The 26,746-nt window shown below is 37.9% G+C and overlaps 1 protein-coding gene across 1 annotated transcript in view; it reads left to right on the forward strand.

Annotated features, from left to right (window-relative positions):
* Positions 1 to 26,746, forward strand: part of LOC139444160 (B-cell lymphoma/leukemia 11A-like) — a 68,156-nt gene that overhangs the window by 18,996 nt on the left and 22,414 nt on the right. The window contains exon 2 of the mRNA XM_071225058.1: positions 18,999 to 19,415. Within this exon, the coding sequence (XP_071081159.1) occupies positions 18,999 to 19,415 (417 nt within the window). The remainder of the gene's footprint in view (positions 1 to 18,998; positions 19,416 to 26,746) is intronic.

Raw genomic sequence — 26,746 nt, forward strand, 5'->3', positions numbered from 1 at the left:
GACCCTGTGTCATGGGACACTTCTTTTGTGACAGAGGCGGAATTGATCGAGTGGTCATGTGACCTGCAGACCATGTCTCATACTCTACAGACCATGTGTCATGGGACTCATAACTGGGGGTAGTAGCGTGGCGAGGTCCACCAGTCAAGGGAACTAGAGACATGTATTAAAATATAGACCACAGGTGTCCAACCCTGCATCAAGTCGAGTATGCCCCAGAGAATCTCTGTAGGCAGAAGGTTGCCTAATGTTGATCAGTCAACTATAGAGCATTTATACATTCATGTATCCATCATTTATGAATTGTGCATGTCAAATATTTATCACTCAGTCCATCCAGATTTTTTTGGTTTCATTACAGCCTAACTGTGATGATTCTTTGAATACCAGTAGAGTTTAGTTACATGTTAGATCTTTTAAATCTAATGCCACTTCATGTGACAATCCGCTAGAGTATTCCTAGATAATTTGCGGGTTTATTGGTTGCACATTGGGCCATGAAATGGAGGCCTGGGCAGGAATTTCCACCCAAGCAGTTGTGATGTATTTCACAGTGGAGTGAGACAAGAGCACAGAGTTGTCTCCCCTGGCCCTTTGAGCTTTTCCCTTAGCGTGGGTTTGCACTGTGGCTAACAGGCTCTAAACACTGTAGTGTTTATGAACTGAATTACAGTTGGCGAGAGTGAGCCACTTGGGTTTATTCAAACATTGCATAAGAATTCACCCATTATTGTGGGTCAGAGAGGAGAAGTAAAAATTGTCCAGACATACTATGTCCTAACTTTGATGGAATTAAATTTGTGATTGTTGTGGTGGAGGCTTGCTTAATGATTTGGTGTTGACATCAAGTCAGGCTGATGTTTCCTTTAACCAAACAGATATGTTAGGTTAAATAATAGCAGGAACACTGACATTCTGTTCAGGCACACATCATTCTCAGACACTACTTATTCTGATTTTAAAATTAAATGGAAAATGATATTTGAAAACCCTAATGAGGCAAAGTGATTTAAAACAAATATATTTCAAATCAAGCTTGTGTTTGTAAAATGTAAGATTAGATCTGTTTATTGGAATAGAACAAATTATGTTGTCTGGCAAATAGAATGAATTCAATATGTTGCTTTTATTCCTGCAATATTGAGTAAAGAGTGTAGCAAACAGGTTGTGATTTGTACCTGTACTCTCGATGTGTACCTGTTTCTTGAGTTGCACCTGCTGTCTACTAGCAACAGATGTGTGCACAGTGGTCCGGTGGAAACAGCTTGCAGTAGCGCACCTGTAGACATTCAGAACAACGGGACCATGCTCCCCAGGTCAAACTTGCCAGTTTTCTCATAGTATTCAATATTCTAACTTAGGTTTCTCATGAATGATTAATTCCATACAAATTAGCACGTACAAATTTAAAACTCACATTATATATATCTAAATTTTTCTTTGAAAAAGTTAGTTTTATACAAAATTTAGAACTATATTCATAAAATTCCTCATTGGATAATTAATGTAGCCATACTTTAAAAAGTTACTTCCATGAGTATGGAGATCTTCTGAATTCTTTATGATTGACTTTTGTTTTTAGAAAGACCAGCATTATGTATTCAACAATATGGCTATTGTTTCAGCTATTTTACATGAAAAAATTATGCCCTCATTTTATATGGTCAACCCTGGAGTATTAATACCTTGAAAAGATTAAAATTCATTAGACTAGAAATCTCGGGAACACAGAGGGGGCTTGTTAATGAGAGATTCAGAGCTCATTTGTGAAAGTTCATGTAGCATACCTGAGTCTGACACTGATAAAGGTGGGATAAAACATTTACCAACAACCAAATCTTCTTAATATATTTTGCTCTCTCTTCAGTTTCATATTTCTTGAGAGGCGGTAGGGTGGTCTGGTTAAAGTGTTCATTCGTCACACCAAAGACCAGGATTGATTCTGCACATGGTACAGCCCATTTGTGTGAAGCCCATTTCTGGTGTCCCCTGCAGTGATATTGTAGGAATAATGCGAAAAGCAACATAACTGAATTCACTTATATTTCTTAAAAGTGTTTATGGACAAAATGTCTGATTATAGATTATACCATTTATAGTGTTGAAGTCTAGGTAAACTAATTTTGGTCACTTTTGTTTAAGTTTGAAATTATTCTGCATCACACTCGTGATTTCTGAGAAGTGATCATGTTTGCATGTTGAGGATACTTTATCATTGGATGCAAAAGGTTATGTATATTAAACATATATTTTATTCATAGGTTAATCAGTCAATAATACTCATGTCTCTTTGGATACTCTTTGTGCCATTATCATTATTTATTTCATTTTCATCTTGGTTTTAGTTCACAGCATCCAAATGTCAAGTGAGTGTAAAAGAAAGCTATCATGACTACTGTTAGTTATGAAGAGTCTACCATTTGATTGTATGGCGGTTCACTGCTGACATCAATGTTCGTCAGATCCGGAAAAATGTAATGGTTCAAAATCAAAGTCTGTTGAAATGGATTTCGACAAATGTCTCTTACATATTGTTTTTGAATCAGCAGAAATGGGCTATTAGCCATTTATCATATTTTTGATGAAATAAACAATAATAAAATAGGCATATAAAATGAATAAGGCTAGAGTAATTGGAACCATTGAGATTATTTTTTTGATACATAGCTGATGTGCGTGATGCTCTGGTGTTTGTCATTGTCATTGGTCATCTCAGTTGTCCTGAAGACCCCCCAGGATCTGAGGTCATCACTGGACTAGATAATTGGTATTTAACCTTATTGGCTGCCAGTCCATCAAGGCAGATTATGTCCAGATTTGACCTTTCACCTCCCATTGTGTGTGTCCTCATCTGACCTGAGATGGTCATTTGTACAGCCAAGGCTTCATGCTAATCTCCCTGCATGTCCAACAGGATTGAAGTGATTGATGGCTGATGCACTGCCCAGTCCCACCCCCAAGTGGTGGTCAGTTCTTGGGCACTGACTGGTCGGCTGTCCCGTCCAGTCAGGAAGCTTCTTCTTTGTCCTATCAGGAGTGAACACTGCCTTGGCCTTGATACGTCCACTGGTTCAAACTCTTTGTATAGTTAAACCAGAGCATGGCCCTACCTTGGTCTGCAACCGACTACCTGTGTTAGACTTTGCTTCATTGCCAGAGTGGAGATGACCAATATCCTCTTTGGACACATTTCCAAAATGTTCATTTAAAAATTTGATCTTTTGAAATTCATTTGTCTAGACCACTAGACATTTCTGAATTGCTCTTAACTTTACTTAATTTTTTTTTGTCCATTAATTTTTCTCCATATGGAAACATTTTAAAACTATTTTATTTCTAAGGTTCTTTTACTTTCATCACTTTCCAGAAGCTAAATCTTAAAGATATCTGTATTAACTTCATTAGACCAATCTTGAAGTGCCCTCAGACCTAGATCCACCTCCAATTGTGCCTTGATTCAAGCATATGCCTTCCCACCAAGACCTCTCCTTCTATGAAGCGTATCCCACTTCTCATTGGTTCCTTACAATGGTCAGTCCTCTTGTAGACTGCCCAGCAGGGATTAAATCCCTCCCCACTCACTGGCCAGTTGGTTGTAATTGTCCAGCCTTGATGACCATAAGGCTGCAGCCATTGTCCAAGCGGCTCTACTTCACCCGCCTCCAGTGTTGTATTCCCTGGTCAAATGAATGACCAGTCATAATGACCACCCTTTACCTGTAATTATCTGCCCATATCAAGCTTCTCATCCCCCCAAGTGACATTTCTCACACCTACTTAATCACAGGTTCAGCCCACTTTAATCAGGGTCAGCTCAGGTGAGACACCTCAGCTGGGCATCTGAAGCTTTGCTTTTAACATACCATATTCGGTGTAATAAGTGCCTAGGGTGCTCTCAAAATTAGAAAAAGGCGGCTCTTATTAGAATATTATAGTGGATGAAAGAAAAATTTCCTGGTTTATGCTGACAGACTGAAATGTTTATATACGACAGATATATTTTTCCAGAATTTAATTGCCCACAATTAAGGGTGCATATATCACACAAGCATGTTATATACGAATAAATAAGTCTTGTGTACATTGATCATTTGGAAGGGGTGCTAATTGGGATTTTCACTAGCCAATATTAGCAATTATCGATGTGGGTGCTTATTTGAGCGGGGCGCTTATTACGTCGAATACGGCATGTTAACATTGTGTGTCGAAAATATGATGCAGGAAATAGTTCCTTTGATCCATGCTGTACATTTTATGTTAAAATTATTTCCAAGATTATCCATGTTAGACAAATTATGAACAATGACTTGTCGATATAAGAACAATAAGTTTAAAGTCATTTGTTTACTCAATGTAGATTTGGACAGGTCTTGATGGACAGAGTGAGACACCAAAGAGGTTTTATTCTAAATAAGTATAACTGGTATGTGAATACTGATAATTACATCAATTTATTTGTGCTACAACCATAGAATGAATGTTCCACAGTGCTTGTAGGTCGTGTCCAGGTGTATGTTAGTAATGACTATCATGGTGTTATGTGTATGGGTTGTAGTGGTGAGTCAACTGAAGATTGTCTAATTACTTGATGTGTGTGATGGGTGTAGTGGACCACGACAATTAGCCTCATCTGCTGATGGTAGTCATCTATTCACAGGCAACTGTTTTGCTGTGCTTGACTGCATGGACATTTTTATTTGTATAAATTATATACACAACTTCATCTATCTTTAATTAAAGAAAACAGAATTCATTTTTAAAATCACATGATGTTGACAAATTTCAATGTCATGTAAGTGCATGTTTTAAGTGAAAATAGTCATGTTTTTTTTCCAATTAGATATGAATATTTGGTATGTGAACGAGATTATTATTGTTGGTAGTCAAATCACACAAAAAATGATTAAAAACACTCATCACGAAGTGAACCTAATGGGTGGTGATGTTCATATTTGCATGGACAACTCTCTTTCTGGACAGCAGCAAGCGAGACGACATATGCATACATAATAGTACATTGTGTGACCTAGTCCGTGACCAGGTTGCTGTTCATCTACCTTGTTTGTCAAGTCAGATAATGCTCTTTGCAAGGTCCTATATCTGGGAAATATGTGATTATATACTCAACAAAAAATATCAGGGATCATGAATGTTTTGGGAAATTTTTTGTGGTGACGACTGAAAATACAATTTCATCCCTAAAACTGTATTATACAGTAAATATTGTGAAAGTAATTAAATAGTCTATTTCAGTCTCATATTTAAGATCTCAACTGGGGGCAGGGGTGGCCCAGTCATCTAAGAGCCACAATTCACCACACCAGAAATCTATGATTGTGGGTTCAGGTCTTGGATTGTCCCATTTGTGTTTCTCGGTTCGCCAGCACCATTCCCGTGCTTGTGAGTTGCCCCAAAGTAGTAAACATCTGACACCTACATCACTTAAGACTTTCCTTCACATACCAAGCTATCATGTTGTGATATAACTGGAATACTGTTCAAAGCAGGATGAAACAAATGCACTCTCACTCACTCTTTGGAATTGCACCAAAGACGTGTTCAGAGATGGTCAATGTTCAGATATTTTGTCAGTTCTCATTACAAAATATTAAACTGTGTCTGAACAGTGACCATCCCATCCTAGTCTGAGCAGCTCTTAATGAGTGCTGCTTGGATGGGATGGTCAATGTTCAGATATTTTGTCAGTAAAATATTAAACTGTGTCATCCCATCCTAGTCTGAGCAGCTTTTAATGAGTGCTGACATTCTATCTCATTGTGGGATGAACTATACAGATTTTTAACTGTTGTCAGTTTGGTATAAACAACAACTGAAATCATTTGGAAACTAATACTTCGGTGCTTTGACCTACATGTCCGTGTTGAATAATTCATGTGGTGACAGACAGATATTGCATGGATGACTGAGTTGCATAACTTGTTCATTGTGGTTGAGAGGAACGGCAGACGTCAATACATCAGCAACCAAGGTTCAGTGATTTGTCAGTTTCAATGGACTTGACCCATGTCTGGATATTAAAAGGTCCCCTTGCCCCAAGTCCAGACAGTTAGTGGGCTAGTTCAGTCTCCTCAGACACTTTGTATTTGTTTTGTATAACTACAGGTAACAGTGAATGTCCATGCAGCCTGTGTAACAATAAACATCAAAAACTCAAGTGATGGCTATCCTTCATACCAAATGTCCATTGTGTGTCTGGCCTGTTTGAGGGGTTGCTTGTCCTTGTGGGCCATGAATGTTTTGTCTTGCATAACTAAAGCAAAGTATGACGCAAATGACCCTGACAGGATTTGCTGTCTGGGCAGCTGACTATGCCATGGCTATGCCACGTATTACAACAGGACAAGCAGTTGGTGGCAGCGGTGAAATACTTGTCGCCATCGCCGTTGCGGCGGAGTGCACAGATATTGACCAAACCGGCCAGTCTAGCATATCGTCAGAGCAGCTTAGTTGTGATCTAACAGTGACGCTGGCTAGCTCTATAAATAATTGACCGGTTTTATACAATATGAGGTGTCTTGAGGTGTCGCTTGAAAATGCTAGCTTACTGGTTTTCTAGGGTGGCGTTGTCACCAATGGCGATGGTTTGGGTCCCACTATTATGTCACATTGTGTATGTTTGCTGAGGGAGGGTAAACAGCCCGCAACTATAAGGTGAGGAAGCAGAGAGGCCGGCTGTTTGCCCATTGTATCAGTGGTTAAATTAGACCCTAATCCCGGCACCCACACCACAAAGGGCCATAACTCTCGCACACTGGACCTCTGCCTAGATAAATGTCTCAACTCGCTGTATAAACCCTAGTGTTTGTCTCTTTTTTAAAAGGATTTTACCCTAAATGCCGAACATTTCAAAGCTTTTAAACCTGTTTTCTTTTAAAACTTTTTTCTGCCTGAAAATTGGTTGGCCGTATCTCGGTCTATGTTGAAATACGTGTGAAAAGGGAATTGTGTTTTTGTTTACCTGTGGGGACAAGCAGTTCATTATGAGGGTGACAAGACCTCATTCCATTCACAATTAGGTAAATCTTGACTTGGGGGAAAAAAATTAGGGATCAAACAATGCTGAAGAGAATTATTTAGACTCCATTTTGAAGTATGTTGTGTCACGGTGACATTGGTGATGGTGAATCTTTCATCTTTCATTAATAATTGATGTGGCTTAATGACTTGAGTTATGTAGTATGAGCCTGAAACATTAAAAGACAACCAATTATGAGCTGAACTCGATAAACTGAAGTCGCTCTGGATTTGGGACATTGTTGCTGACAAGAATTTTTTCCGAAGCTCTTAATTTTTTTTGTTCATATGTAAAATGATGTAAAGATGATATGATTTTGCTAATGTTTCGAAAGAGGTGTAAATTAATATTTAATTTAAGAAAGAGTCTTGTCAGCAGATATGACAAACAGCTTCTCTGACACTTAAGACAAAGCTAAGAGCTGGTAGGAATATTTAGATTTTGCTTCTTCTTTGTTGTTCCCTTTCAACAGGGGGTTGGTTCCATCAATCTGGTCCTGTTTTGTGTCCAGATCATAGGTTGAACCCCATTAGTGTTACTGTATGAATCTTTTTCGTGCCTTTGGACCAAGTAGTTATGAAGCAAGCTGTTGACATTTAGGATATTTTTATTTTGTATCTCATATTTTTTCATGGAAAGAAGATTAAATACAAATGAAAACAGGACTTATTTCTTGAAACAAAAACAACATTCAAGTTGTCTTAATCAAACTTTGTACAAAGACTGTCTGAAGGATCTTCTATTCTTTGTCATTTTAGATTTTTATGGCTCTTTCTTTGGAAACTTCTGGTTTTATTAGGTTAGAGTTAGTTTTTCAGTCCTGATATAAATATACTTAAAACAAACCAGTCAAGGTATTTTTATTATCTTAACAAGAAGTAAAAATTGTTAATGTGACTTTTGGCATTTCAAAAACAAGGTCACACTATACTGATAGCCTGATGGGCTTATTTCTGAATTCCAAAAGTTGTTCATAAAATATTTTCATGACACGCATTGTACACACATCCAAGTGGTCAAGTGGTGCCCTTTGATACTCAGAATGTCTTTTCTTGCAAATAATGATAAAAATCTTGGTAATAAGAGAAACAACAAAAATAAAGAAAATAATAAAATTAGGTAATATGGGGGTTTCACTGGATTGCTTTGAAAGTGAAGGTTATGGTTGAAAACTGCGGACACTGAAACTTACGAATTTTGCTTAATTTTTACCTGACTCTATTCTAATTATGTTGGTTTTTTTTAACTCCAAATGTTACATAGTTTGCAATTTTCAAGCAGCAGTTATATTTCATGGACATCTTAATGGCCTGTTAATAATTCTACTCAAAGGTCAAGGTAACTTTCTTTGCATATTTCCTATAAGATACTTTGGAATTCAGTGATTGTAATGCTTTCAGAATGTAATTCTTGACACACACACCTGTATTCACTGTCAACAATCCTCATCATTAAGGTGACTGCCGCCCAAGATTCCCTTTGGAGACTTCCGAAATGCCTGTTATAAAGTGCTACCATTTAATTCTGTTTAAACATCCTTGTGCCAACCCTACTGTCCCTAAAGTTTTCAAAGATTGAATTCTACTTTAAAAAATGATTATCTATTTTCATTAGGTTTGGAATTGGTCTACAGCAAGCCATGCTTGTCCTCAGAGACAACTAGCGGGATTGGGTGGTCAGGCATGCTGACTTGGTTAGTGTATGTCATCGTATCCCAACTGCGTAGGCCGATGCTCATAATGTCACTGGACTGTGTGGTCTGGTCAAGACTTGATTATTTACAGACCACCTTCTTCTAGCTGGAATATTGCTGGTGTGGCACTATAGAAAATACAACAAACAAAAGGGAGTTCATGTTGCGAAGTGTTTATGTTAAAATAGAGACACTTTTTGTTTCCATTAATCTTTGAGGCAGATGGTTGTACATCCTTTCTTATATTAATTGCTCTGTAACAAAGTCATTGCTCTGTAACAAAGTCATTGCTCAACCTGGCTAAATGCAAAAAACTTCCTGTATGTGTCCAGAGCGCTTGATGATGTGACATAAGCTCATCACCTTGGATGGGCAACAATTGCTTGTGATGGGATAAGATTGTGCTTCACATACACCTTGACCTAGGCCTCCCTGGTGTAAATGTTCCCTTTTAATCATCAGCATTATTGACACATTCATCACAGCATTGGCTTGCCAAGCAATCCCCCTGGAGGAGATTGCAGTGACGGGAGTTTGCTGAGAAGAACCTGAATCGTTTCTTCCCCATCCTCGTCTCTGCTAGACTTTCTGGTGGCGGTCTTCATGTCCATTCCTGTCAGGTTATGCTGGCTTAACGCTCCTGGCTTTTCATAAAATTTGTTTCAGAAATGATTTCAAACACAAAATAAACATGTTGACGTTAAAACCTGTTGTTATTAGTTTAATGTGAATTGAAAAGTCAACAGTTGACTGTGTCCTGTTGCTTGACCATGGTCCAGCGGTGACCGGTCATGGTCCGGACAAGCCCGGCTAAGCTTTCACGTTGTGAATGGGCTAATCAAATTTTAATGAAGTAGTTTTTCCTTGACCATTACCTTTGGAGTGGTCAACTGTGGTCAGTGAGTTGACAACAATTGGGTGACCTTACAGAGGTCACAGGGGCTAAAGGCAAAGTGCCTAGGAAAACTGTTACCTGTGAAAATAAATCCCAGGCAGGATTGTTTAGGAGGTTTAGTCTTACTGAAAAAAAGTGGTTTTAGTTTTATGAATTGTCAAAGAATCAGTGACATAATTTACCTGAATAAAAGCAACATTCTTTTGTTACTATCAATTTTTTAGTTTATTTGGTTTTATGGGTTTTTTTGTTTTCGAGTTAAATTCTGTAACTTAATATCTAGAGATTTTTTAAAAGATTGTTAGTAAGTAATCTCTTTCTCATGACATTTTGTTTGCATGAACAAAACATAAGCCCAGCACTTTAGTTGAAGTATGATTGAAAGTCAGAGCGGTCCAAATTACAGGGGTAATAAATTCCCCCTTCACCTGTTATTCCCCTGACCACCTGTGTCCCGAGCATGTCCACCCAGCCGTGAAAGAAAGTGACCTCTACTGGTCAGCTGTATTTGTCATGTGACCAAAACCCTCGTTATGGGCTTTTCACTATATCTTTTATGGGAAAAGTACATGAAGCCTGCAGAAAAAAAAACGTGGTCAGTTTTGAGATTGACTTTGCTATGGAAACATGTGTGGTGTGCTTATCAGAAACAAGGTGTTGGACTGGCTGAAAAACAGTGAGTTGCCTTAGCATATGTCTACATGCGTCCTTAAAAATACTGATATAAGAATACATGGGAATACTATTTGTGTCCATTTTCCATTGAAAGATCTAAAAAGGTATTACCAGAGAATCAGTACAACTTTGAAATATTTTTTGTAGATATTGCATTTGTTTTTAAAAAAATTAGAAATGGAATATTATGATTGAGAATGTCATTTCAATTATGAAATTGAACTTGTTGGTAATTTTGATTGATGAAACTACTTTTGAAAATACAGTGTTTCTTTTAAGTTGGATAATGTGTTGGACATAATACTTTTCGGTGCTCTGGATTGGAATTGCTTTGGAATTTTTAAAGTTTAGTTTTAGGTTCATTATGTTCGAATATATTGAAGTTATTATAAAGGTATTCTTTAGGAAGGTAGTCTAATGTCAGCACATTATATTTACCATCCTATGTTTAGGAATAGTTGTGAGGATTATATGAGCCATATTTTACTGTGACTATTTGTGTAAACATGACAGAATAGTCAGGCTTGAAGAAGGATGGATTTGTTACCTGACCTACAGGTATGGTTGACACGACAGCCGACAACTGGGAATATATGCCGTATCCCCATGTGTTATTACACTGACATTACAGGAATTTTAGTTAAATTTTATTCCTTTACAGGTGTAATCATGGAACTGCAGCAAAATGTCGTTGAAATGAAATACAGATTTTGATATCAAATTGGAGGAAGAAACTTTTAAATTTTAGATGTCCTTGAAGAGATGTATTTATCAATGAGTATGAATGTGGTGGGAAGATACTTTAGTGTTTGGTACAAGACTGTAAGATGAAAATACTGTATGACTTTCCCTTGACATGGATACTATAATTTACTATTCATTTAAATTAAGTTTGAGGTTTCCTTTTTGAAACACTAATTTGAATTTATTGTGATATCGGTTTAAAGTTGCTAAAAATCTGGATATTATGTTTTGAAAGAGATCCATGTCATTGGGCAGTGTATTTCTAGCTTTAGATCGAGGAAGAGGGCTCGCGGATTTCGTAGCTATTATCCTTGTAAAACCCGACCTACTGGCAATCCTGACGTCAGACCACAAGGACTCATGTCATGACACAAAAGGGACATTAATGTTTGACTCAATAGTGGTATAGAGGTTAGCCATGTCTATATTTAATACCCATAGACGGGTTGTCCAACTGGCTTCAGTTTCTTGTGGTTCCCTCAAGCGGAACTTCCAGACAGCAATAAGCTCAAAGTTCCTAGCCTCAAGTACACACTTTATCTACATGACTTCTTTGTTCCCTGGGTCACTGGATTTAGGATGTTGAAAACCCCGTCTCGGAATTCACACCACAATTTAAATTGTTTTATGGATCATAGATAGGGAGAACAGTTGTTTGAAATGGTAGAAGGTTTCTTTGAATATTTGTCTGTGAAGTATTTTCTGTGATGTTTTTTAACAATGTTAATGATTGTGGAATGAATAGAAAAAGCAACCTTTCCATGTTTAAAAGAAAATGCTGTACCTTCGAAGACTTGTTCCAAGGGAGTGTGAATAGGGGTGTGATGGGTGTGGATTATCACACATATGGCATCTTCGAGGACAATTCTCTCTCATCACACACATGATATATAAATGAAAGCTCCTCTTGTCTTTATTAAGTCCCATCAGCCGGATAAATTTAAAATAAATTTGAGACCACCAATATTAAATGTCATGGGTATTTAGGAAGGAACAAATGTTATTTTTCTGTTCCTGATATTTTATGTAGAGAACTTCTGCTGGTATTTAGGATATATTAAATTTTAAATCAGAATTGTGTCGTGACATGTATGAATGAAACTCATTGATTTATACTTTGCAAGTTTTTTTCAGTGTTCATCCAAACCATTTTCTGAAGTGACCATAACAATTTTATGAACTCAATATGACATAAATGACAAATATCATGTTGAAACTCAATGGAATTATTTTAAGAAACTCATGTAGAATCGAACTTCTTTTGACAGATTTCATCCTGTAATCCTGTAATTCATGTAGCCTTGACAACATTTCATTTAGACCATTTGTCGAGTTAGGTCTGCGATCTATATCAATGTAATTTCTGTACAAGACGTCTGCTCCACTTTACTGCTAGGCACTTTACTGTTTTATTCATATAAATGTAAAGGATCTCATGATGGTGAATGTCTTAGTATTTCAACATATTTCCCAAACAAAGTGACATGCTTAAGCATATATTAATTATGCATGGGTGACTGACTTACGTATGTGCTTCACTCAGGACAATTTTCCTTGAATTGGGTACTGGAAAGTGGAAGTAATTTGCATCCATTTATTATTGCTCAGAAACTACTTTTTAGAAGAAAAGGCATTTAAGATAATGACAAATATTATTAGAACTTCTACACTGCCAATCTCAAATAATGGAATCTTGGGGATGAATAAGTTGATTATGTATTTATGATACTTCCCAGGTATTATTGTTTCTGAAGCTTGGTTTATTGGGAGCTGCATAAAAATGGGAGAGTTCCTAAAAAAATTACTTTCCCAATTGTATAGATTTAAATAATTCAGTGATTCATTGATTCCGCTGCAAAGGACATAGATCAAAAGATTGTTATTTATGTATGAATATGGCTTCATTAGGCCTAAAGATTTAAATGTTATTTGTTCTGATTGCATGGCTATTGAAAATTATGGTCGTTTAACAAGGTATTTTTGTATGTATTTTTTATTGAATCTTTTGTGAAAAATTTGCAGAAATTACTGTAATTATGTCATTTGGTATAAACGTTTAAAGAAAAAGTTCGCTACGTAAAATCATTTTGGCAAATGATTTTGTGAACTCCTTTGCCCAACGGCTGCATTTTTTCAGTGTCACTTCCCACGTTTACAGGGTAGCTTTCCACAAACAAAGAATTTATTTCAGTATATTATCCTGTGTGGCATGGCTGTCCCTCCCACACAAGGCTGATACTGTTCTCTGCTTAATAAAGAAGGGACTTATTAAATCTCAACTCGCATTGTTTGTCAGACTGACCACGGACTGACCACGACCCTAGTCAGTTTGTAGCCATCGATGACAGGTGTCCATTTTTTAAGACCAGCCCTCTATTGAACCAGCTTGCCAGGTGGTTTAAGAAAAATAAAAATTAGTAAGGGTCACAGGATTTTTTGCTGCGGCGATTAATGTTCCTCAGTCCATTGGTTGCCTCGGGTTGAACACTGCTGAGGTCAGAGGTCGGTCCAGGTGATGCAGTGTCAGCACGGAAGTGACAATACAATAGCAGTAACAATAGCCATCACAATAGCTGCAGTGACCGGACACAGCCGACTTCTGTGGCCACGGCTTGACCACTTGTTGGGGACAGTGGTGGGAACGAGGCTGGGAAACGTTCTGACAGTTTGCTATCGACCAGGGGATAGTATGAACAATTAAATAGTGAATGGGCTGTGTTTGCTGGCCAACAGAAACTTAAGACAAATGACCGGTGGAATGAGCTGCCTTCGTACCCAGATCTCTAATTGACTGTTTGTACTGGTCACCCGCTGACCATGCTAGCCACCTGTTGGCAGAACAATCCATACTTTTTGGCTATAACAAAAAGGTCGGAAATGAAAGAAGAGAATTATTAATTGCTTCTGCCCATGCCATGGAAAATTTGTAGCCCTTAATGTTTGCCAATAAACGAATTGCAAACACAGCCGTTCTTATTTGAATGTCCAATCAGTTATGAAATTTGTTATTAATGGACATTTTTATGAAAGCCTTTTTTCATGTCTTTCAAAATGACTTTTTCTTGAACTTTAGACAGTCAGTTATTTCAGTGACTACAAATTCATGTTCCCTTTCTCTCCTACTTATGAATTTCTAACTTTCCACAAGATTTGCTTTTTGTTACAATGCTGTGGAACTGGAATAGTCTTCATCATATTCCTCCATATTCTGGATCATAGCCTCATGTGTTTCCTCTCAAACAGAAATAGGTCAACTGCTGGAGGAAACTCCTCGTGTGTTTGGCAATAACATCTAACTGTCTGTAATGATTGACAGGTGAGTGACCAGTGAGTGGTCAGATGAGAGAGAGTGAAAACAGACCTCTAACACATGGCACAGTAGGCAACAGGTCTTAACATCTACCTACGCAGAAGGCAATGTGCTTCTGTCTATCTGGCTGTAGATGAGCCTGGCCAGTAAAACCAGGATCAGGCTAACTGCTTATCAACATTGACAGGATTGATTAACAGTTATGGCCATTTGTTAAGGATAGTGGGGTTTTCTTAAAGAGGGTTAGGCCGTTTACCGATTCAAAATAAACTGGTTTTCAGTGAGAGGTAAACTTTCTTGACACAGGCATTTTACTAAGAGATAATGGTAATAAGAGCTAAGAGCTTTGGGCTCCTGGTAAAAAATAAAATTAAACCATGCAATGTTTCTTTTTTTGTTTCACATAAACCTTAAGTCAAAAACATTTATATGATACTCAGAACCTAGGATTTTTCTGTTTCAAAATTATTTAATTTAGTAATTTAAATCTTTCTTTAAAATATCTTAAGTTAATATTATAGGAACACTAGTGGTGTAATGTTACAGTTTTTCAAAGCCTTCGTATGTTCAAATTAGTGTGAATGCAAACATGTTTCATTTGCAGTGAAGATGTGGTCAGTTAGACTAAGAAAAATGCAACTATAAAACCACACATTTGAAATAAATATATCCTGTTCTGTTCGCAGGAAATCTATGGACATTTGTCACATACTGTCACATTTGCTGTGAATGACTGTGACACATGTATCAATATAACATGTACTTCCCTGAAATGTGTTGATTATCTGGTAGGAAAAAACACCTAATGTTTGCTATTTCTCCTTTAATACCAGCTCTGTCATATCTCATGCAGAAAATGACACTGTAATTACTAGTTTCACTGATTGGGAAATACGGCAATCAATAGTTAGATTAGTAAATACAATGAAGGCATGCTGGCCCAATGACTAGTCATCGATCCCACCCTTCCACATACGGGGACAGTAATCAGAGCAGTGAGATCCAGACTTGGATATCATCATTTTATGTATACTAGGTCATCGCTGTAAGTCCTATATATTAAATAGGTCAGAATTATGCTGACCATTGGCTGGCTTCCAAACGGCCCAATGAAGATTGCTATGGGGAGTATGTGGTCGTATTCTTCAGCAGGTGTGGGAGATTATCTACCTCAGTGTTGGTAATCGAGTTGCCAAGCTGCCACGGTGTATGTGAGATAGGTTTAGCATGATCCATATATTGCAGTCATTACTACCTTATTAATTGATATGTTTCTATCGGGGATGGAATGTGGTTAGAACTGACCTTTTGTCAAGTCCTGAATCTCAATAGATGAATATGTGCTGACACAGAAGGATCAAAGTGATCTCTTTTCCTTAAACATCTTTACAATTTATGTCCGATTGTAATGTTTTTATGTTTGTTGTTAAAAGGCAGATGGGTAGTTTACTGGTTCAAGTTTCTTCTTGTCAAGTCTTCAAGATGAGTTCATATATGGTACTATTTGAGAAACTCAAGGCTTTAACACTACTCGAAGTCTTCATTGAAATATACTATGATGAGCTATGATACATGTCATGACCTCAACACCTCACCTTTAGTATAGAGAGCCATGGCCTGCTGTTGGGTACTTCTTGACGAAGTGTAATGATGTCTACGGAAAGGTTGATAATCAACTGATTAAGAACTGTGTATTAGTTGGTTTGATATTGGGGTACACAGAAATCCCAAGGACTAAATGTTCATAGGCAGTAAGGAGAGGTCATTATTTAGCTGACACACTCATGAACATGAACATGGACACATCTTGCTTGTGAGTGCTTAGAATACTGTGTATAGTGTTGCATCTGTCCACTAGAGTCACTCCATCCTTATTGTCCGAAGTTGCTGTAGTCGAAATAGAAACTACGCCATAAAATATCAGCTGAGTTACAGAATCACACGGCTGCATCGTCAGGCTTTGGTGTCCCCCACCTGAGGATTGTAACAAAATACTAATTGTAATTTGGGAAAGTTGGCAGCTTAGCATTCAATCACACGTCCTGAACAATATTGTAAGCCGTGTGATACAAGGTGATCTGTAAGTGCATCAACTATATAGGGGGAGTGGAATCATCATGGATATTGGTTGTCATTGGGCAGTTAAGAAAGCAAACAGGATGTTACGGGAGATACATGGAGACAACACACAGAAGCCATCAATAATTTACATCATTGTAAGAGCTTGCCATTCAGTTTAAACCAGCACTACTTGTTATTCAACATACAGTTGATTAGCTAATTAGATCCACAATGCAATGGCCATCGTTTCACATCGGGTACATCCAGGTGTTCTGAAAGGTAAAAGAACTTGATGCTGTTTGTTGTTCAGTGTCAGTAGTGACCTTTGTTGCTGACTCGACAACTGCATCTGATCCGCTGGCTTGGCTAATGCCTCAATATTTTGAAAACCTGCGTTGATTTTGATGAACTTTTGTGTTGTTTGTTAAACATTTTTGAAAAATCTATAAATGTTGGAATGCAGAAAATTATGAGAGAATGAATTTACGTAACTCTCATATTTTCAAACGAATGGAAATTCTTTAATTCAGTGTTGGAACTAAATGCAGTGTTAGAGGTTAATTCAGTCTTGAAGCTTAATCTATGTTTAGAGGTTAATTCACTGTTAGAGGTTAATTTCAAGCTTCATGATATTCTCAAATCATGGCTGAAGCTTTTCCTAGGAAATCTGCTGTTTTTCTATGGTCCCATTCAGTGTTTTATATGCTAAATCTGATCTGATATTCCGATTGTATGAGGGTCAGGGAATAATAATCCTATTATCCATATGAAGTATTTATAGCTTTCAACACAACTGCTCGATGTCCAGCTGTCATTTGAAACACATCAACATTTGGTTATGACCTGAGCATGAGCAAACCCTATATATCCCCAGTAAACCATTGGTCACTTAGTATGTCAGGGTTTTTTTATGACAGTTAATCCAATAAGCTGAATACACTACCTGCAGCGGTCCCTACAGCATTACCTCCCTCGCCACTGACCCATGCAAATGCTGGCCTTTTAATGTATATCGGTCAGTTCGATTTGGCCACCAGCTGGCTATTCTATTGGTCAGCGCTAAAGCAAAGGCTTTAAAAACCAATAAAGTGGTTGGGCCCTGTCAAATGTTAATCAGCCTATGTCCAAGGGTGGAGAAGATTGGGCTGATAACCAGATAGAGGCTAACCGATACCAGATATGTCGGTCAGTCATCTCTGCCCCGCTCCCTTGCGCTCAGGCCGGCCTGACCATTCAGGGTCAGTTGGGGAGAATTAAGGTCAGCCAAACTGAATATGATTGTGTTGTCCACACTGTGAAGCCCGAATGGACGTTAGTTCTCTTAGGCAGATGGTTAGAGTAGCTCCGACCACAGTGGACATTGGTTTATGAATATGAGATGTGGATTGAAACTGACCAATTGTGATCAATCTTCCCTATCCCAGAGGATATCTATTTAATGTGAGGTCAGCAGAGACTGGTGGTTGATAGAAGATCTTCACTGAGACTTGTTAGCAGTGATTTGTGTGTGGAAGAGATGATGATCATAGGGTTAATTGTTTGAGGCCATATTTAACGAGTGACAACAGTGTGGCTTGACCTGACATGGACACTGTTCTGGATACCTAGTGTTGGAGATGGCAGATACTGGAACAGGAGATATGGTCACCTGTGTCACACTATGATAGGTACATTGGCTCACATTTCACGAATAGCCCAAGGTAAATAGATAAAATGCTGTGTCATATATGAACAGGTTTTTTATCACTTTAGAACACTTAGTTATACTTTTATTTTGGCCTCATCCTGAATACATTGTAAACCATTTCAAGGAATTATATTCTATTTGTACTGATGTTCTCTAATTGTGGGTCTCATCCTGAATATTCTGTAAACCATTTCAAGGAATTTTGTTCTATTTGTACTGATGTTCTCTAATTGTGGGTAAAATGCTGACTATTTTCAGACCACGTCTTACAACAGTATACTGGGAAGGATGTCTAATAAATATTCTTTGTAGAGGAGGTGTAGGCCATGTTCAAAATAACGCCTGACCATAGGCCTGTGGCAGTTAGATCTCATGTTGGGTCCTAAAATCCTGCAGTAAATTTATTATGTGTCTTTATTTTTGTCATAACAAGCTGCAGGTTGTTTTAAATGAGGGACTTTTGAGTTGCATCAGGGCCTTCAGCTTCTAAACTATGTGGGTCCTGATGGCAGCCTGACAATTATATTTATTTCAAACACCGGGTGTAGGATGTAAAATGCTCCATGTTCAGGGTTGTAGGATGTTGAGGTTAGAAAGGAGTGTCAACTAAAGGAACTGAGCATATTTTTGTGCCCGCGTTTTAAAATAGTGGAAAGTTTGATATGGTTGTAATAAGCCATGTTTTCAGGAACCTTGTACAAGTGTAAAGAAATGCATACTCCATGAATATTTTTCCGGATATTGAATTGTTGCTTACTTGTTATTAAGTTTTTTATGTTATTGGGGGATTTCAGTTTGACTTCCGTATATTATGTTATCTTGTTTTCAGTATTGCTGTGTTGCTGATGTGTATGTTTCTGAGTTTATACTGAGGATGTGTTTGTTTCTGTGTTGCAGTGGAACAGGAGAATGACCTGCTGGTGTGCGGAGACTGCCAGGCCAACTTCCCTCTCCGGGATATCCTGCGCTTCATCCGCCACAAGGTCCGGCGCTGCAACAAGGAGAACATCGACTTGCTTGATGGTGTCGACTTTGACGAAGACGATGCAGACTCCGAAACTGCAGCCTTGGCATGCATTGGCTCTAAACGGCCCAGCATTTCCGCTCCAATCACTCGCAAAGAGTCGATTGAGAGTCGCCCATCGCCCCGCCCCTCATTGGACTCACAGAAAGACCTCAACTTTGATGACAAACCGCCGCCGCCCCTACAGCACATGGTTACAGATGAAGACGATATACAGGACGAGGCGAAAGAGAGAGTACCTCTGATGCCCAAACAGGTTGTGGATGCGGAATCCAACACAACATTATCAGGTGAGGCATTGCTCGTTCTTGTTTGTTTTTTGTTTAACGCCTCACTCAGCAATATTTCAGCTATATGACGGCAGTCGGTAAATAATCGAGTCTGGACCAGACAGTCCAGTGATTGACATCATGAGCATCGATTCACGCAATTGGTATACGATAACGTGCATCAACCAAGTCAGCGATCCTGACCACCCGATCCCGTTAGTCGCCTCTTACGACAAGCATAGTCGCCTCTTACGACAAGCATAGTCGCCTTTTACGACAAGCATAGTCGCCTTTTTTGACAGGCATGGGTTGCTGAAGTGCTTATTCTTACTACCATTGTAATGAAATATGTTCGTGACAAAGAGATGTCGGGTATGATTGTAACTTTGTCAGGTCTGTAAATGTTAGTAGAGCTGATCCGTTGTTGGCCATTGTAACCAAAGATCTCTGGTTTGTCTGGATTTGTCTAAAGCAGTACGGGGCGGTTGGGTAGCCTAGTGGTTAAAGCGTCCGCTCGTCACGGCGAAGACCCGGGTTTGATTCCCAACATGGGTACAATGTGTGAAGCCCATTTCTGGTGTCCCCCGCCGTGATATTACTGGAATATTGCTGACAGTGGGGTAAAGCAATACTCTCACTCACTCACTTTTGCAGTACAGACTTTGGCCTGCATGACTTCCATCATTGCTTGCACATTGGTTGCAGTGGTTGAAAGGGTAAAGCACATATTGGGTTCTAGATGACACACCGTTGCAAAATTGGCTTTGATAACCTATGCATGAGATAATAAAACTAAAAGTGAACTAAGTTGGTTTTTCTACATCATTTGATTCAGTTATTTACTTAGTAAATTGCCCAGTAATGATCTAAACAAATGACAGCAGTACATAATTTATAATGGTAATAGTACTCAGTAGTAATAACACTAGGCTATGTATTAGCAATCAGTTGGCTGGCTTGGAAACAGCCATTTTGTGTGATGGTAATTGCTTCAGCAGTGTTACTCTTAATCTTTCACATTTTTAACCCTTGCATATTTCTGTTGTCACCATAGAGATTGATATGAAATTACTGAGTGACAAAAGACCTGTATCCTTTAGTCCTTTGACAACTTAACAGCTGAATCATTACAGATTAGCATAGGGGTATTGAGCTGGTTCACCATATATTAAACTGGTCCTTGATGATGGATGGATAGCAGTTGATAGCAACCAGTCAGGCACAGGTATGATCTGGATGATATTGTGAGACAGTGAATGTTGTTCAAATCCTCAGTCAGCAATATTCCAGCTACATCATGCTGTCATGTAAATATTTGAGTTTGGACCAGACAAACCAGTGACTAGAATCATGAAGGAGTGGTTTTACGCTGCCTTAAACAGCCATCCGGTTATATCCCACCTGTCAGCTTACTGTGAGAGGAAAGCCTGAAGTGATTCAGGTCTCTGGTGTTTCAGTGAAACCCACGGGCATAGTATGGTGCTGACAAACCTAGAAACATAATCAGGGGGAACATAGATTTGAACCCACTATCATAGGCTCCTGGCGTGCCCAAGGGACACATCTCTGCACAGAGAACTGGAGGCTTTAGACTACTGGGCCACCCATGTCCCCTCATTCCTTGAATGGTTTGGGCTGTTATTGAGGTGGCTGCTGGTTTGCCTGATCCAGGTTAATCCTAGTCAGGATGCCATGGTATGGTTTGAATATTGCAGAGTATGGCACAAGACTCGCTCACTGTCCCCTTTAGTAAGTAACCATGGAGCTAAGCATCAAGCTTCTCCAAACAGGCATTGTTACCTTTTCTGGAAAACTAATTAGATAGCTTGGACCTGTGATGTTCCTCGTTGTAGGATATGCAGAATATATTTTCTGCTTCAGTGTGTGATGATGAACATCTATGGCCAGTAGTCTGGTATATCCTAGGGGTAGCAAAGTGTGGAATGTTGTTACAGCTTCGCCCTGTAACACTGTATGAGCGGCATGGTCTTGAAGATGGAATGTTAGCAGCCACAAGGTTTTGGCTAAGTCTGCATAATAACTACCACGTGTGATATAAAAACTGGTGAGTGTCAAGCTGTTAACACCAGAGTATAGCCGAGCGTGGCAGAGACTCACCTCAGAGAACGAGGGGAGGGACCCACACACCAACTGCTGTTCGTGCCTCCTCCGCTACTGATGTTGATGCTATTTCAGGCTGCCAGAAGATGAAACCAGTCATAAATCCATCCTGAAGTCAAGCTCCCACTAAATATTGTAGATGTATGTAGGTAAACTACTATGTGTTAGTGTGCTGAGGTAGATGGATATATTAAAGCTAAGGGGATGAATATTGGCGCATGATAGGATTGTCACCGTGGTCGGTTTCATACAGACATGTTCCAGCTTTTTAGTATCAGTACTTTCAGTGTCATTTTGGACAGCAGTTCTTTTTGTGGAACTACATCAATCGTTTTTGCTTGTTGTATAGTACGATCAGGATCTCATGATGAGTTAAACACAAGAACTGACGTTTGTGTTTTATGCAGCTGTGCAAGAAACAACGAGAGATCTACAAATACATGTTTTGTAAACTGAGGTGAATTAAACAATGTAATCACTGGAGACCTCAAGTTAATTAATAACCTTCCAAAGTATGCAGTATTTCGAGTTCATTCTAACACCACTGAAACAATATTTCCTTATATTTATATGTATTTTTTTGTTATGAATTAATTCATGGACTCTTATGGTGTTGAATAATTAGACCAAGCCAGTTATCGCTACATTTCTTCATATGTGCAAGGTGCATATTTAGGCCCATGTGATTCGTGAATTGGTGTTCTATTTCTGATGAAGATGACTCATGAAAGAAGACATGCTTTTACTGACATTATGCTTATGTTTCTGTTAGGCAAATAACCATGAAGAATATAATTTTTGTCATCTAAAGCTGGTTCCCATTGGAGATATGGCTGCAATCAAATATTGCACATTGCTTTGCAGACCATTGTGACGTCATTGGTTACCATGCTGTCACAATCAAATGACATCACTACACTCTCTGCCACTGAAGCTGGTTAGCTGTACTTTTTACACTCAAGACACTAGTTACTACTGTTTTCAAACTGAAAAAGATGGAATTATTTAGGATTATAAATAGCTCAACCTTGAATGATGTTGAAAATTTTAATGTTTTCTTAAAATTTAGTATCATTCACCTATAATTTCAATATTATTATATTATTTCTGAAATATGTAAATGAAATCTGATGACTGTATTTTTATGCATTCATAAATTATTCAATATCAAGTTGATCTAATTATTTTTTGCCAAGAATTGTGATTGATAAGTCATGTATTCAAAGTATGGAGTTCTGATATTTGGTAGTTGCTGTATCCATATTCATGAAATATGACAGTATCAACATTGTTCTGGCAGATTTGGTTATGGTATCTTAATGGTAGCTCTCCATACCATCAGTAACTGGTGAAATTGGTGTAACCCTCCACATGACATTAATATTGTGTATTACTGCTAATCACTGTTTTCTTAATTGTCTCGGTTTTATGGAAATTATTCGTTCACAAAACGCCTGTGCTCGTGGGTTTCACCCAAGTGGTAAACGTCGGAGACCTGCATCACTTCGGGCTTTCCTCCCACATTAAGCTGACACGCCGCGATATAACTGGAATACTGTTAAAAGCAGCGTTAAATCCAACTCACTCACTCACTCACTTTGGCCTCTCACATCATGAGATGTACATCCTGGGGCAAATATACAGTTCATATTGGACCAACTCGAGAACCTTTATCAATCACATAAATATTCACCCATGTGGTGTTTAACTAACAATTCAGTTAATGCTCTGATAAATGAAATGTTGAGATCCACCTGATTCAAATTTTATGTTGATTGAGTGAGTGAGTTAAAATTTTACTTTGTATCGGCATTATTTCAGCCATATAGCAACGACATGAAGTTGATATAGTCACGGGCGAGTCATAGTGCAAAGTTATGATTAAAAACAAATTTTATCAAATTGTTTTGTCTTACCATAAGTTTCCATTATGAGTAAAACATTATTTTCATGTTTCTAAACATCAACTTAATCAACTGAAATTTTATTATGAAAGTGTTACAAAGTTTATGGAATCATTTCCCTTGTACTTGTTGACCTTTACCATTTCATAAAAAAAAAACATGGATGTTGAAATTTCTCTTTTGTGTTCAAATATCAATAACAAAATGGATATTCTGTTGGTAAAATTATAATGGGAAAACATTTTACTGTAACCATTTCAAGGCAGATGTATGATGAAAGTTTGACAAATTCATGTTACTTACTTTTCGCTTCATCAAGTTCGGTTGAAAGTCGTGTAAGATTTTGACAACTTCTGAATGGATATACTGACAGGTAGCTCATCTTAGTCATACAGGAAATAAAATTCACTCTCTACAGTCATGCATTAATGTATCATAGCACATGGAGAAAGCGAAAAAATGACAAAAGTTCATGAGTTGAAATATTTATGACAGCCAAAAATCCTGATCACACAGCACCTCGTCTGCTGCACTCTCTTGATTGGCCTGAAGTCATTCGTCGTAACTGTCATCAATTAAAAGCCACTAAAAGGTTGTCTGTTCAATGGCTTGCATCAAAATGATCTTTACAATTTGCATATGGTTGACAGCTAAGATTAGGGTTGGCTATAAAGTTTGATTTTTGTCAATGGGAAGAAATATTAATGATTATCGATATGAAATTATTGTCATTGATAAAAACTTACATAAATAATTGCGATGAAATAAAGTTTAGATTTTCTGAAACATACTTGTTATTGTCAATAATGTCAATTGTCAAAGAAGGAAAGCAACTGTTTTTGTTATATATCAAATGTTCACAAAGTAATCCATGCATAAATGTGTCACTGCTCATCAGTGGTGTGAAATATGTTGATTTCTTTCGGGACTTTCTTGCATATTTGCTGAATGTTACTTCTCCAATATTTATCAATAATTGATCGATATTTATTTAGCGATTATCAATCTCTATAGTATACATTGATAGCCAGCCCTAGTTAAAATGCTGTATTATTATCCTAGATTGAGCCTACAAAATAATGTGAGTGCTTCATCATATAGTTTCTGACCTAACATGTGAGTGTGGTGGTTGGCAATGAGAAGCATGGTATTCTGAAGATGGTCTATCTTAAGCTGGGCTGGTACACTTAATGTCATTTATGTTAGCTGAGTTTGGACATTAACCTGTCTTGTTAGCTTTTAGGATCATAGCCAATGCAGGTGAATTTTCACAAGTGAACAAATAGTAAGAATATTATTCTGGGTTGAAATATTCTAAATTCTTTAAAAGGGTTTGTGTGAGATTGATGTTTTCTTTTTGAAAGTTTCATGTAGATGTGAAACTGTAACATATGTAGGTCATGTGAAAATATATCTGACTACCTTGCACAGAATTTTTTTAAGTTTGTGCAGTCATTTTGTATGGATGATCATTGGTACAAAACTAGGTATAGTTAAGTAGTTCAGTGACAAGTGCATTCACATGTTTCACAAGAACTAAAGGCTCAGATTTCTTTCTTAAGTGTAAACAGTTTTTAAAGCTAATTTTTCACTCTTACCCACAGTGATTGAACTGAAAATTGTGGAGACTGACAACAAACAGTTACTCTTAAATTTTGCAAGAATACAACGAAATCTCATGAAATGATGAATGCACATGTTCTGCTTGATGCTAAAGCTCTTTCCATTTGCCCAAAAGAAATTAAGGGACTGACCATTTTATATTCTGGGGGGGGCTTGGGATCTTGTTGAAAAACTAAATAATGGTAAAAAGTTGGGGGGTTTTCTGGTTTAAGAAAAAAGAAAAACTATTTGCAGTGCTGGACATGCAGGATGTTCTGAAAAAACTGTGTTGTGAAAAAGAAGAAAAATGTGTTCGCATCCTTGTTTCCGCGTGTGATTTTTTAAGGATTTATTTGGTGACATCAGATATCATTCTATGTAATTTGGGAAAAGAAGGTAAGATGTAAATATATCTAATCCTTCTACTAGTTTGGAAGACACATCAGATAAATAATGTTTAACATCTACAGTGGATGGTCTTATTTGCTTTCATGTAGACTGTGAACTTAAGTTTCACTGTAGAATGCTGTGAACATACTCAATGCACTGTCTGTTAATATTCTAAATTTTTATTGATCTGTCAACAGGAAAGGTTTTGAATTCTTTATTTGTCTCTCAAAATTAGAAACTAAGCATTGATGCTGGGGTTTATGTAATTGATTAAATTGTTCTGATTGCCTCAAGAAATTGCTCCCTTTGCAATTTGTCTTACAACAAATGAGATGTATTTCTGTGCCAGACCTTCGATGAAATGTCAGGATTTTGGACCCAAGGCCAATATTCCATAAACCACATGTCGTCTTTCAAATCCTATGGGATGTGTTTTAATGAATAAATAAAGGTCTTGGTATCGTGGTATCTGAAGGCAAAGGATTACACTACCCGAGATGACCCCAACACCATCTTGTTTGTTGGACCTGTCAACAATACAATTTAATCCAGTCTCATTTGCAAGTAGCCAGGGGCTGTTGTCCACTATTGGGCGATTGTCCGAGATGAACAATAGAACCAGGGAGTCACCTTCCACTTGAGCTAACCCCTGGAGTCAGCCATAAGACCTGATTATCTTGGCTAATGTATTTGACCATCAGTTGAATGGGGCTTGTCACGAGGTGCTTGACCCCAGGTAATCGGGTGTGACCTGGCTTTCAGATGTTGTGCCATATTGGACAATGCAATAAGGAGCGGTCACTCGATTTAGTACGAACCACTTTACGCCATGAACAGTATATAGGTATCAGATGTGACCTCATGACTGCTCAGTGTCCCATAAACAGCAAGAATGTCCCTTATCAGGGTGTCGATTTGGTCCATTATATTGGATATTGACTGATTGTCACCCAGAATGACCTAAAGATATCCTCTAACTTTGGTTATGATCTAGAAGAATGTCGTTTCAAAGTTACGTCTCTAGGAAAGCATCACTGCCACATGCTTCTACTTGAGATCTGTGATGTGGGCACTAGTGATCACTTGGGGGGATACACAGCTGTACATAATGAACTTGGGTTGTTTCAGGATACAATTGATCCCTTAAATGTTGATGTTTTGTATGTAATACACATGACGGTAGGACCAATAGATTACAATATCTAAACACTAAATAATGTCTTTGTATATATTTAATTGACTCCAAAGCTGTCATGAATAGGTAGGTCCCCATTTAGAAGCCTCTGGTTCTTTATTCTTTGTTTTAGAGGCAAGGTTGGGTAGCTTGTGATCAAC

This window comes from Haliotis cracherodii, unplaced genomic scaffold (genome assembly GCF_022045235.1).
Source record: "Haliotis cracherodii isolate W230 unplaced genomic scaffold, xgHalCrac1.p SCAF_5, whole genome shotgun sequence".
NCBI classification, from domain to species: domain Eukaryota; kingdom Metazoa; phylum Mollusca; class Gastropoda; order Lepetellida; family Haliotidae; genus Haliotis; species Haliotis cracherodii.